This window comes from Somniosus microcephalus, chromosome 13, assembly GCF_052327205.1.
Source record: "Somniosus microcephalus isolate GS21.2 chromosome 13, FLI_Smic_1.0, whole genome shotgun sequence".
Taxonomy (NCBI): Eukaryota; Metazoa; Chordata; class Chondrichthyes; order Squaliformes; family Somniosidae; genus Somniosus; species Somniosus microcephalus.
The window spans coordinates 41,408,610-41,422,993 of record NC_140999.1 but is presented as its reverse complement, the minus strand read 5'-3'; the positions used below and the strand labels follow the sequence as shown (position 1 = coordinate 41,422,993).

The following is a 14,384-nucleotide window of genomic DNA, read 5'->3' as shown; positions in this document are numbered from 1 at the left end:
CTGACATTCAAATGCAACAACTTTGTTGTTGGAGGTTTGGGATAAGATTTTGCAAATCTACTGACCTTGTGACTGTTCAAGCTGACACCCATCTGCAGTGTGACCTGATTGGAATAATTTCAGGCCACTTTGAGTGCGCGCTTGCAAGCTTCTTGCCTCAACTGAAATTTATAGCAAAGGATGGGAACGATTTATATCTTCTCATCCTGGTAGTCAAATTTAGAGGATGAGCAGCCATGGCAGCACCACAACCAGCCACAACAGCACCAACCTCCTCCTCACTTACCTGAAGCTGCACTGGACACAGGGCATCAGCCCCTGACAAAATTGCTGGCCGGGAGGCCAGCGATGGCATCACCATGGCCAGATTTTTTTCACTTGATGCTGTAAACCCTGGCTGCCACATGATGCGCCAGGTTGACACCATCCCACACCAGCACCGTGAAGCATCCCTTTAATTATCAAGCCATTCCAAGCACACACATCACTATAGTGGGGGGAGTGACTGAACAATCACTAGAACTCTGTAAGACACTTCTCAATGTGCGCTCAGATCTGTCCAATAAGGGGAACTTTTGGAAAAAGATATTACACTGTATGACAACACATTACCAGGAACTTCACATTGGCTAAACCTCTCAAGTGCCTACCCTTGTGTGTTGTTAGTTGCTATGCTTGCAGTAGGATGAGTGTGAGGGGTGGCTAGTGAGAAAGGGAAGTGATAAAATAGATAGAGAGGGTTGGTTGGAGGTTCAAGGTAAATTGGTGTCCTGGAGAGGTCTCTTCCGCTGTTGGAAGGGATAAGAACCTCCCTGCGTGCTGTGACTCCCTCCAAAAGCATATGGAGGGAGTCATTGGAGAGCTTCGGTGCAAGTGTTCACCTTTGTGCTGTGATTGTCAGTGTTTGCAGCACCTCAATGCTGTCAAACACTGACAGATCAACTGTCAAAATAAAATTGTGCATGGTCCCTTTAAGGAAACCAGCAGATGAAGCATCATCAAATGGCCTCATCAGACCCGCTTCCTGTTAATTGGCCGGTAAGCCCACAGGCGGGATTAACAAGGCCAATCAAGGGAAAATCACGTCTGCAGAGCAGAGGCAGCTGGGGGCGGGACCGGAACCAGCTGACCCGACCCGTCCCGCCTCCAGAATTAAATTCATGGTCAAAGAGTCTGCAAAGGGATATAGATAGGTTAAGTGAGTGGGCAAAAATTTGGCAGATGGAGTATGTGGGAAAATGTGAGATTATCCACTTTGGTAGGAAGAATAAAAAAGCAAATTATTATTTAAATGGAGAGGCTACAAAATGCTGCGGTAGAGGGATCTGGGGGTCCTCGAATATGAAACACAAATAGTTAGTATGCAGGTACAGCAAGTAATTAGGAAGGCAAATGGAATGTTGGCCTTTATTACAAGGGGGATGGAGCATAAAAGTAGGGAAGTCTTGCTATAACTGTACAGGATGCTGGTGAGACCACACCTGGAGTACTGCAAGCAGTTTTGGTCTCCTTATTGAAGGAGGGATATACTTGCATTGGTGGCAGTTCAGAGAAGGATCACTAGGTTAATTCCTGAGATGAAGGGGTTGTCTTATGAAGAAAGGTTGAGCCTATACTCATTGGAGTTTAGAAGATTGAGAGGTGATCTTATTGAAACATATAAGATTCTGAGGGGGCTTGACAGGGTAGATGCAGGGAGGCTGTTTCCCCTCATTGGGGAATTTAGAACTAGGGGGCATATTTCAGGGTAAGGGGTCGCCCATTTACAAGAGATGAGGAGTGTTAAGTCTGTGTGTTATATTGAGAATTACTACACAGACCACAAGAGTAAACTTTAACAGGTCTTTACTAGTTGAGGGTCAGGGCGCAACTGCCCAATAAATCATTACACAGCACTTATATACCGGTGTGGTCACCGCCGGTATTACAGTATACAGCAGCCAAGATAAAGTAGTGCAACTCTTAAAATAGTTCTCTTAAAGGTGGAACGGTTACATACACTACAAGGAGGAATTTCTTCTGTGGGGTAGAGAATTCCAAAGATTCACAACTCAGAGCTGTGGAGGCAGTCATTGAATATATTCAAGGCGGAGATAGACATATATTTGAGCTACAGGAGAGTCAAGGCTTATGTGGAGCGGTCGGGAAAGTGGTGTTGAGGCCAAAATCAGATCAGCCATGATCTTATTGAATGGCAGGGCAGGCTCAAGGGGCTGAATGGCCTACTCCTGCTCCTATTTCTTATGCTCTAATGAAAAGTCCCACTTTTATAGAAGGGTTGACATTTGGAAACTGTTTGGAGTGACATGCATGATCAGCAAGAGTGATCCAGATCACTATCATTTAAACATATGAAGCTGTGTTTATTTTAAAGAGTAATACACATCAAAATAAAACTAAAAATTGTTATTCCTAATGCATATCAGATGTCCTATTAACATTTCCCCAGATACCAAGTGCTGGATAACAGAGGAAGCTGGAAATATGCATCTGACAAAGGGGGAAAAAACTACAAATGCTGGAAATGTGAAATAGAAACTGGAAATATGGCAACATCTATAAAAAGACGTGTTAAGATTAGAACAGGAAGGCTCTACCCTTAAAATATTAACCTGTCTTTTCTCTTTCAGATACTGAGGGGACTGCTGTGTATTTCCAGCATTTTCTCGTTTTAACTAAAGCACCAGTAAGCGTGCAAATAGTTCACCAACATTTGACATAATGGGCCAGTGAAGCACTTCCCCTTTAATTGCACGTTTCCTTTAAGATGGCAGCTCAGAGGACCCAATCGAAGGTTTTCCATAACGAGAGGGGCTTAAACTAACCGCCTGGAGGGAAACAATTAAAACCTGCCCCACGTGTAAACTTAAATTAAATTAAAATTGAATTCCCGGGGTGATGATGCACTCGTCCGTGCGGTGGAGGACACCGCCTGCTCCATCTCTAGGGCCACCCGGTCGAGAACGACCCTCTGCCCCACATGCAATGCCGAAGCACTTTAACAATAATTTAAAAGGCACAGAGATCGCGTGAATTTGGGGGACACTTTTATTCTAATCCGAATTCAGACAACGCGCTGAGCGACAATTGGTGGTACATGCGCAGTGTCCGTGGGCGGGGCGGTTGATGGCGCATACGCAGAGTCGATGGGACAGGTGGGCGGGGCGGTTGGTGGCGCATGCGCAGAGTCGATGGGACAGGTGGGCGGGGCGGTTGGTGGCGCATGCGCAGAGTCGATGGGACAGGTGGGCGGGCGGTTGGTAGCGCATGCGCAGAGTCGATGGGACAGGTGGGCGGGGCGGTTGGTAGCGCATGCGCAGAGTCGATGGGACAGGTGGGCGGGGCGTTTGGTAGCGCATGCGCAGAGTCGATGGGCCGATTCGGAGTGGCGATTGCGCCCCCGCTCTGCGGGTGATTGGGGAACGGGCAGGAGGAGACCCCGGCAGCTGGAAACATGGATGTGGCGTACGTATGCGAGTGGGAGAAGCGGCCAAAGAGCAACTACTGTCCGTCTGTGCCGCTGGTGTGCGCCTGGTCCTGCAGGAACCTGGTGGCCTTCACCACCGACCTGAAGAACGAGGAGGAGCAAGGTGGGCGCCTGAGCTTGGCACCAGGGGCCGCCGTGTGTGTCCATTGTACTTGTTCAGTGACGGGAAAGTTCTGCAACTTTAACATTCATGTCCTGGGGCTGTGATGATTGACCTCCAATCACCACAACCATCTTCCTTTGTGCTACGTATGATTCCAGCCAGTGGAGAGTTTTTCCCTGATTCCCATTGACTTCAGTTTTACTAGGGCTCCTTGATGCCACACTTGGTCAAATGCTGCCATGATGTCACTCTCACCTCGCCTCTGGATTTCAGCTCTTTTGTCCATGTTTGGACCAAGGCTGTAATGAAGTCTGGAGCCGAGTGGTCCTGGCGGAACCCAAACTGGGCATCAGTGAGCAGGTTATTGATGAGTAAGTGCTGCTTGATAGCACTGTCGACGACACCGTCCATCACTTTGCTGGTAATTGAGAGTAGACTGATGAGATGGTAATTGGCCGGATTGGATTTGTCCTGCTTTTTGTGGATAAGACATATCTCGGCAGTTTTCCACATTGTCGGATAGATGCCAGTGTTATAGCTGTACTGGAACAGCTTGGCTAGAGGCACGGCTAGTTCTGGAGCACATGGCTTCAGTATGACAGCCAGGATGTTGTCGGGGCCCACAGCCTTTGCTATGTCCAGTGCGCTTTATACAGAACAATATCTCATAACAATGAATCAGAATGACAGAGTAACTTATTTTTGGTGATGTTAGTTGAGTCTTAGGCAGTCCCTTGGAACTGAGGATGACTTGCTTCCGCATTAAAAATGAGCTTGCAGGTGGCTGATTAGTCCAATGCGGGACCTATAGTCTCTGTCACAGGTGGGGCAGACGGTGGGTGGGGTGCTTGGGTTGACGTGCACTCCTTGCGCTGCTTGCGCTTGGCTTCCGCTTGCTGCCGACGAAGCGACTCGAGGTGTTCGGCGCCTTCCCGGATGCTTCTCCTCCACTTTGTGCGGTCTTGGGCTAGGGATTCCCAGGTGTCGGTGGGGATGTTGCACTTTTTTCAAGGAGGCTTTGAGGGTGTCCTTGAAGCGGTTCCTCTGCCCACTTGGGGCTCTCTTGCCGTGCCGGAGCTCCGAGTAGAGCGCTTGTTTTGGGAGTCTTGTATCGGGCATGTGGGCAATATGACCCGTCCATCGGAGCTGATTGAGCGTGGTCAGAGCTTCGATGCTGGGGATGTTGGCCTGAGCATGAACACCGATGTTGGTGCGCCTATCCTGCCAATGGATTTGCAGGATCTTGCGGAGGTAGCGTTGGTGGTACCTCTCCAGTGCTTTGAGGTGCCTGCTGTACATGGTCCATGTCTCTGAGGCATACAGCAGGGCAGGTATCACTGCTGCCCTGTAGACCATGAGCTTAGTGCCGGGTTTGAGGTCCTGGTCTTCAAACATTCTCTTCCTCAGGCGACCGAAGGCTGCACTGGCACACTGAAGGCGGTGTTGGACTTCGTCGTCGACGTCTGCCCTTGTTGACAGTAGGCTCCCGAGGTATGGAAAGTGGTCCACGTTGTCCAAGGCCTTGTCGTGGATTTTGATAATCGGGGGGCAGCACTGTGTGGCGGGGGCAGGTTGGTAGAGGACCTTTGTCTTACGGATGTTTAGTTGAGTAATGTTAAGTTGAATGCCAAACTATTATACATTCTCTCCTCTGAGTCAGAAGGTTGTGGGTTCAAGTCCCGCTCCAGAGACTTGAGCATACAATCTGGGCTGACACCCCAGTGTACCACTGAGGGAGTGCTGCACTGTCGGAGGTGCCGTCTTTCAGATGAGATGTTAAATTGAGGCCAGAGATGGATATAAACGATCCCATGACACTATTTTGAAGAAGAGCAGGGAAATTCTCACTGGTGTCCTGACCAATATTTATCCATCAACCAACACCTAAAAACAGATTATCTGGTCATTATCACATTGCTGTTTGTGGGACTTTGCTGTGTACAAATTGGCTGCCACGTTTCCTACATTACAAGTGACTGCACGTAAAAAGTACATTGGCTGTAAAGTGCCTTGGGACGTCCTGAGGTTGTAAAAGGCGCTATATAAATGAAAGTTATTTCTTTTTTTACTTGCATTTGTATAGTGCATGTTTTTGGCAGACAGTCTTGACTTTTGAGCAATTTCTTTTGATGCAAAGTGCAGTTTTCTGGGTTTTGGGCAGCTATTTTCTTGTTCATCATTGTTGGGCTTGCAGTAAAATATCAAATGGGACTGATTCAAACTATTCCAGTGGCTGCAAAAGCACCAAGCCCTTGGAAATTAAGTTCGGCACCATCAGCAGGAAGAGGAGTAACTGGTTCTGGGCTATTTATAAAATTAAAAAGCGATAGAGTCCAGATAAATACTTCATACTGAACTCGGAACCAGGGGATTGCTTCCAAATATATTGAGGAAGTGATATAAATATACAAAATGTTTATAGGAAATCGGGGCACTACATCTAAATCTGTAGCATTTAAATAAAGAGGTAGGAGCCAGAAAATCAACCAAAAACAAGAGAGGACTGCAATAAAATAAATGTATTCTCAGTACCAATTGAATGTTGAAATAATTAGCCACAGTACATTTAAAACCTTTTCCCTAAACTCTGCCTCTGACTCCTCAGTCTGGATTTGAACTTGTTAAAAGCTGCCAACCTTCTGAGCTAGAGGTGAATGTTGCCAACTGAACCACTACACAGGATTACACAGGATATATGGCACAGAAACAGGCCATTCTGCCCAACCAGTCCATTCCGGTGTTTATGCTCCACTCGAGCCTCCTCCCGTTTTTCCTCATCTAAATCTATCAGCATAACCCTCTATTCCCTTCTCCCTCATAGGCTTGTCTAGCCTCCCTTTAAATGAATCTATACTTTTCACATCAACCACTTCCTGTGGTAGCAAGTTCCACATTCTCACCACTCTCTGGGTAAAGAAGTTTATTCTGAATTCCCTATTGGATTTCTTGGTGACTATCTGACATTGATGGCCTCTAATTATGCTCTTCCCCATGTGGAAACATTCTCTATCCACTCTATCAAAACCTTTCATAATTTTAAAGACCTCTATTAGGTCACCCCTCAGCCTTTTTTCAAGAGAAAGGAGACCCAAGCCTGTTCATCCTTTCCTGATATGTATACCCTCACATTTCTGGTATCCTTGTAAATTTTCTCTGCACCCTCTCCAGTGCCTCTATATCCTTTTTATAATACGGCGACCAGAACTGTATGCAGGTCTAACCAAGGTTCGATATAGATTTAGCATAACTTCCCTACTTTTCAATTCTGTACCTCTAGAAATAAACCTTAGTGCTTGGTTTGCTTTTTTATGGCCTTGCTAAGCTGTGTTGCAACTTTTAGTGATTTGTGTATTTTTACTCCGAGATCCCTTTGTTCCTCTACCCCACCTAGACTCGCACCCTCCAAGTAATAAGTGACCTCCCCATTCTTCCTACCAAAATGTAATACCTCAAATTTATCTGTGTTGAACTTCATTTGCCAATTATATGCCCATTCTGCAAGTTTATTAATGTCCTCCTCAGTCTTGACTGTCCCCCCAATTTGGTATCATTCGCAAATTTAGAAATTGTGTTTTTGGTTCCAATGTCTCAATCGTTAATATAAACAGTAGTCCCAGCACTGATCCTTGTGGAACACCACTACCCACCTTGTGCCACTGTGAATAGCTACCCTTTACCCCTGCTCTCTGCTTTCTGTCTTGAAGCCAGTTAGCCATTCTGATACTTGTCCCCTGACTCCACATTCTCTGACTTTGTTCAGCAGTCTATTATGGGGTACCTTATCAAAGGCCTTTTGAAAATCTAGATAAGTTACATCTTCTGCATTACCATTGTCTACTCTCTCTGTTACCTCTTCAAAAAATTCAATGAGGTTGGTCAAGCAAGACTTTCCCTTTTGAAATCCATGCTGATTATTCATTATTATGGTTTTTGGTTTCTAGATGTTCTTCTATTTTTTCCTTTAGTAGGGATTCCATTATTTTTCCTACCACCGATGTTAAGCTGACTAGTCTATAGTTCCCTGGACATGTTTTATCCCCCTTCTTAAATATAGGTATTACGCCAGCTATCCGCCAGTTCTCTGGCACTATCCCTTTTTGTAACGAATTATTAAATGTGTAGTAATGCCTCTGCTATCTCTTCCCTAGATTCTTCTAAAATGTGTGGATGCAATCCATCCGGACCAGGGGTTTTATCCTCTTTGAGTTTGATTAGTTTATTTAATATATCCCCTCTTTTTTTATTTTAAATGCACTTCTCTCATTACTAATCTCATCATCCAATGTCATGTCCACCTGTTCTATCTCCCTGGTAAAAACTGAAGCAAAATAATTATTTAATATTTCAGCCATCTCTCTGCCTTGGTCTGCATTGTGGCTGTCCTCCCTGCAGTCTTTCTCCTTGTCCTCACAGGTAGCGAGTACTTCATACCTGTTGGACAAGACCAGTGCCTGCGGGACACCCTTCTCAACCTCTCCTAAATCCCCGCTCTCCGGCTCCCTAGCAATCATACCCTCTCCTTCCTGAACTTGTGCTTTCCTCTGGTGTGTGACTGCATTCTGGATAAAACTCTCCAGAAATTTCTTCCTCTCCCTTATGTGTCGGAGTGTCTCCAACTCGCACTCCAGCTCAATGACTCTGAGCTGGAGAGATTCGAGATGGAGACATCTCCTGCAGACGTGTTCGCGCGGGACAGTCTCACTGTCCACAAACTCCCACATACACAACCTCCCCAGCAAAATCTTAGTCTAGCCTTATTTATTTTATTTAATTAGTTAAATTCTTTATTCAATGATTATTTAGTTATATTAATTAGCTTAACTAGTTAAGCTATAAATTTAATACAGTACTTTGTAGTTTCCCACACCTAGTTTAAATCACCGTCCAAGGTTAGAGAGAAAAGAGAGAGAAAAAAAACCTTAATACTCACCAACCAATCACCTACCTGCTGTCCTGTGACATCACTCCTTGTTTTTTTGGAAATTGTCGCAGGTTCGGCCGTCGTTGAATCCACCTCCAATTAGTTCTGCGCTGTCTGGTCTCCCGTTGTTTTAAGTACCGCTTCCAATTAGTTCCGCGCTGCCTGATTTCCCGCTGTTTTAAGTACAGCCGCCATTGATACTGCCACCAACCATGCTAATGCACTACATTTATCACAAGAAAAGGAATTTGCACTATAATCGGGTCGTACTTAGCTATCGCTGCTTTATAATGATGAGCTCTGTCAGACCCAAAACTTTACTGTTTCATGGGAATTACTGACGTTGATGCTTGTTCAATTTAAGTGGGATCAGATCCTTACTGAATTCTGATGAGTCCCACCTGAAACACTGACGTTTGTTTCTCTTTCATATTCTGACCGACCTGCTGTGTGTTCCTTGTTTTTATTTTAGATCCTTATTGATTAAATTGAAAATCCTTTAGAGAGTGAGGCATTAAGGCTAAACAGCGTTTTTAAACAGCCCTCTTTTTCTTACAGATCTTACTTATATGATTCACATTTTGGACACTGAGCATCCCTGGGATGTTTACTCCATCAACTCAGGACACCATGAAGTGATTACTTCTCTGGAGTGGGACCAATCTGGTAAGCCTTTTTTGGTTAACCTGTAGGGGTAACACTGAGTTGCCTCACTGTTACCAGACTTAAGCATAAAATGTTAAAGCAAGTGTCCTAGGTCACCATAAATATGATAAACAAACTATGCATAATAAGGCAACATTGCACAAATAATTAAATTATAATGTTATTATGCAGATCAGTTATCCTCTCTATACCCTACAGTGCATATCAGCCGCTGAAGGCCTCGAGCATAAGAGCTGAAACACGAAATCTTTTTCTAGGCATTTGTGGTATGGTCTTCTCTCCCATTGCCTTCCATTCACTTGTAAGTGTGCAGGGAGTTAACACTTTTTAAGCACCTGAGAAAATTGAAATATTGAGGGAATATTTCTGCTATGTGCTGTATGTAGTAAAGTCATAACACTCTTTATGAAGAATGTACTTGATTTGCTATACGATGCACAGAGAAAATCTTCCCTATGTGTTTGCAGAACAACTCTCGCCTTGTATGATGCCTTGTACAGCAGTAGATGATGTGTATATTTCTTGTGGATAACCGCTAGGTTGTTGACTGATTTCTCTTGTGATTTCATATTTAATTTAATAGGAATGACTATTTGATGGGAACTGAATATTTCCATAATTACTTGGTACTAAAATGTATCTTTTGAAGTGAGATGCCTTCCTTTTTTAAAAATATAATTTTGCTCCACCTCTGTTTCCTTGAAAGGTTCCCGCCTGTTATCTGCTGACGCTGATGGTCGGGTGAAATGCTGGAGTATGACTGATCACCTGGTAAACAGCTGGGACAGCATAGTTGGGAGTTCAGTGGATGGGGACCCCATTGTAGCCTTGTCGTGGCTACACAATGGTGTCAAGTTGGCCTTGCATGTAGAAAAGGTTTGTGTTGTAGTCAAAAACTTGAGTAATATTTTAATTATCCATCAACAACCAAAGGTGTTAATGGTTAAATTGGATAGCTCTGTTCTGCTGATGGGACCGGAGCAATAGTAGTCTCTGTTGCTGAATTGTAGGTGTGTTTACCTGGGATGTATCTGGCCTGTGTGCTCAATCATTTTGGCCCTGAAGTTAGTTTTGGGTCACGTGTGGTGAATTCAAATTGATGTCATGCTTGCTTGCTTCATAATACATTGTGCAGTGATGATCCAGAAAGCTGACCAGTGACATATTGGCACATTATCGTTTTGTTTATGCTGGTGCATAAATATCCATAAATATTGATGCAGTGCCAGTCTCACATTGCTGTGTTATAAACCTGGGAAGGACTTCCATCTGAATTTCTTTTTATCCCATTCTAGAATCTGACAGATATGGAATAAATGTTAATAACAGGAGTGCAGAGCTGATGCTTATTTCTGATTTCATCCATTGGTGTAAATATCAATAATCCATTATGACTGTACAAAAATTTAACTAGCCAACTATAATAATTTTAATTTACAAACATCACAAACCAGGTGAAAATGTCAGATGTTGTGCTCTGGCCAGAGCAAAGCTCATTTGTTCTGCAGTATTTTTACTGCTCTTGTGTCTAATAAACAAAATCCACTGCCTGATGGCCTAGTGCAGCACAGAGCTCTACTTTCTGTTGGATCTGTGAGCTATAAAAAGATCTGCATTGTGGTACAGACTTTTTTTAAAGTGGTTTTAAAGCTTTAATGTGACATTTTTGTTCATCCCACTGCCCATCAGTCTGGAGCATCCAATTTTGGGGAGAAGTTCTCTCGGGTGAAATTCTCCCCTTCCTTGACGCTGTTTGGAGGGAAGCCGATGGAAGGTTGGATTGCTGTAACCATCAGTGGTTTAGTGACTGTGTCTTTACTGAAACCCAGCGGACAGGTTCTCACTGCGACAGAGAGCTTATCGCGGTTGAGAAGCAGAGTTGCACTGGCAGACATTGCATTCACTGGCGGTGGGAATATCGTGGTGACCACGTCGGATGGCAGCAGCTCCTCGCCGGTTCAGTTTTATAAAGTCTGTGTGAGCGTTGTAAATGAGAAATGCAAAATTGACACTGAGCTACTTCCGTCGCTCTTCATGCGCTGTACAACCGACACCGCTCGAAAGGAGAAGTACCCAGCTGTCACTCACCTGAAGTTTTTAACAAGAGAAACCTCTGAGCAGGTAACTTGACTATTTCCTTATCTCCTTGCTTCATAGCTCTGCTGCCATTCCTAACGCAAGGGCTGGTTTAAATTAAAATTCAGGTATCCTCTGGTCAACCTATAATTTTCAATTATAATTTTCAATTCCCTGGGTTATTAAAATATTGTCACTTCTAATATAAATATGTATAAGCACAATTAATTTCATTTTGATATCACTATTTTGGCTGGTGGCTTGGCTGCTCTTAAAGCTGCAGTATAATCTTATATTCCTGTGTGGCTTCAAGAGCCTCAAAATATGCTGTCTACACAGTTAGTGTGCAAGGGGTGATGTTAGTGTCCTCATTACATAAATGCTGCCATGATTGATTTACCAAAACATGTCAGTGAGGCTATAATGTGAAATCTGAATTTCTGACTGTACTTTTAATTCTGATAGACTGACATTTTTCTGTAGCCAGCCTGATCCTGGCTGATGATCAGGAGGAGCTGTGCTATGACCACATAAATGATTGCCAGTTTAATACTAAAAACTACTAAAGGCTGCCTGGTTGCCAGTCATGTTACATTGTCGTGCATTGTTTCACTCTCCATTCAGTCAGTTAGTTTCTTGTTACATTTAGTGACATGTTTTTGAAAATGTGCATGTGGTACCATGTGCAGGACAAGGAATAGAAAACTGTTTCAGAGCAATGGGTACGTTGATATTTGCAGAGGATCGTTCACACAGGAAAATCTAAAAACCTCTGGTCTACTGTCACTGCTCGACCATAATGTAGTCTTTCTTATTTTGTAACTGCTTGCATATGGTTTTGATATGTCTTATAGCTGCTTGTGATAGTTTTGGAGTTCCAGCGGCCTGTTGTACAAAATGGCAGCCTTCCAGATTTCCACACTCATGCTGTAGGGAGACAGTGATTAAAAACTAGGTGTTCACTCAGCTGACTGTTCCCTGTCCCGCACTAAGTCCTCCTTATCCATCAATCCCATCCACACTACCATTAGCCCCCTGTCCCCCAGTGCATTGCATTTAAAATCCTCATCTTCAAATCTTTCCAAAACCTTGTCCCACCTTATCTCTGCAACCTCTTCCAGCCTTGTGTCCCTTTCTGAACCCTTTGGTCTTTTGTGCATCCTCCTCCCTTTACCCTCAATTATTTATCCCTCAATCAACATAACAAAAACCGATTATCTGGATATTATCACATTGCTGTTTGTGGCACTTCGCTGAGTGCAAATTGGCTGCTGCGTTTCCCACATTTCAACAGTGACTCCACTTCAAATAGTACAGGTAGACTACCTTTTATCCGAACTTCCGAAAACCGAAACCCTCTAAAAACCGAAGGTTTTTTCGTTCAGCGTAAGTCGTGCGCACGACATGACCAGAGTGGCGCACGACTTACGCTGAGCAGAGGGTCAGCGTAAGTCGTGCGCACGACCCCGACCCCCGCCGACCCCCCCCCGCCGACCCACCCCCGACAAATTTCCCAGTCTTATAAAATACCTTCCGAAATCCGAAATTTTCCGAAAACCGAAACACGGCTGGTCCCGAGGTTTTCGGATAAAGGATAGTCTACCTGTACTTCGAGACGTCCGGTGGTCGTGAAAGGCGCTATATAAATGTAAGTCTTTCTTTTTACCACTGGTGGTACAGCCTTCAACAGCAAAATGGTGGGCAAAGGGAGGGGTTTCGCCCCCAAGCCCATCTGCCTCTCACTTATTTCTCCACCTTTACAAACCTTAAATCCTATTTTTTTCAACCAAGCTTTCGATTCAACTCATGGCTGGACGTCACTTTCTTTTATCTAATTTTTTTCCCTCTTTCTTTCCCCCCCCCCCCCCCCCCCCCCAAAACGGCATTTTCAGTGTTAAAAGCACTATATAAATGTCGTTGTCCTCTGGCTCATGAGTGGTATCAGCAAAGACTTGGAAGCATTCTGTTCGTGGGGGCATGGTACATGGAAGCATTAAAGGGAGTAATGGGGGGAAAGTAAGTATTATAGTAATGAACCATTTCAGATGAAGAGCAGTGGATTTTTAGGTTTAGGTTTGTGAGATTTGGTCAGTCAAAGATCTGTGGACATAATTAATGTAAAAGTTAAGTGTAATTGACATTGTCTTGCCTTCTGCAGGTGTTGCTGTGTGCTTCCAGTCTGACTGGCAGCATTGTAGAATGCTGGTCATTACGGAAGGAAGGGCTACCAGTGAATAATATTTTTCAGCCAATTTCCCCTGTGGGTGAGTATGGAGGTTGCTGCTCTGAGCAGGACTCGCTGATTAATTATAAATTGCGAATAGCACAGCTTGGGGCTAAACCTGATATTTCAGAGAGGCTGCAATCAGTAAATTACTGTAACCTGGCTACCTGCAGTGATCCAGGTTGGATCTGCTTCCCACCCTATTTGATGCCTCCTCAATGAACTGAATGAGGTGAGCTCTTAGTGAGGGATTGTAAGTGCAAAGCTGTTCTCAACTCCTTTGTTGATAAACTAGTAGCACAGCAGCTGTACCATTCCTCTGCATGTTTTCCATCTTGCTTCCTAGATGTCAGTGTTGACTAAATGTTTAATGTGACTTGCTATTGGACAGATATCAGATGTGTATGTTATTCATCACTCCATTAAAATGGCCTCTTAAAGTGTAGTTTAAATACTAAATAGAGTCAAATCTTGACCTTGGGAAGGGGTTAGACAGAGAGGAGTTTCAATATATTAAAGTTTTAGATAATTAGCGAAGGATTGTCAATGAGGTGTTTAATACAGCATCACTTGTAAACTGGTAAATTGCAAATTTTACCAGCGCTGCAAAGTAAATTGTCATAAAATAGAATCATACAACACATTCGGCCCATCATGCCTGTGCTGGTTTTTTAAAAGAGCTAGATTCCTTGTCCAGGGATTGTTGGCGAGTGAAATTTTCCAGCCCTTTGTGTCTGTATAGGTGATGTTTCTCTGAAAAGGCCTGAATTATTAAAATTGATGAGCCTGTTAGAATGTATGCGACAAAAATGACCAGGTTTATTATACCGATAGGGTAGAGTTGTGAGAATCATTTGTATCAAATGTTATTTAATTACTAAAGATCCATTTCTGATTAATTAGTAAA

General features: G+C 43.9%; 1 protein-coding gene across 3 annotated transcripts in view; it reads left to right on the top strand.

Moving 5' to 3' along the window:
• Positions 1-3,345: 3,345 nt before the first annotated feature.
• med16 (mediator complex subunit 16) overlaps positions 3,346-14,384 on the top strand; it is a 32,048-nt gene continuing 21,009 nt past the window's right edge. The window contains exons 1-5 of one of the 3 annotated variants that reach the window (XR_015080556.1): positions 3,346-3,590; positions 9,070-9,177; positions 9,884-10,053; positions 10,867-11,298; positions 13,412-13,517. Coding sequence is in view for 2 of the 3 variants with exons in the window: in XM_086004807.1 (XP_085860933.1) it covers positions 3,455-3,590; positions 9,070-9,177; positions 9,884-10,053; positions 10,867-11,298; positions 13,412-13,517 (952 nt within the window). In the remaining variant the exon portion in view is untranslated. The remainder of the gene's footprint in view (positions 3,591-9,069; positions 9,178-9,883; positions 10,054-10,866; positions 11,299-13,411; positions 13,518-14,384) is intronic. The other 2 variants (XM_086004807.1, XM_086004808.1) reach the window with 2 other exon arrangements.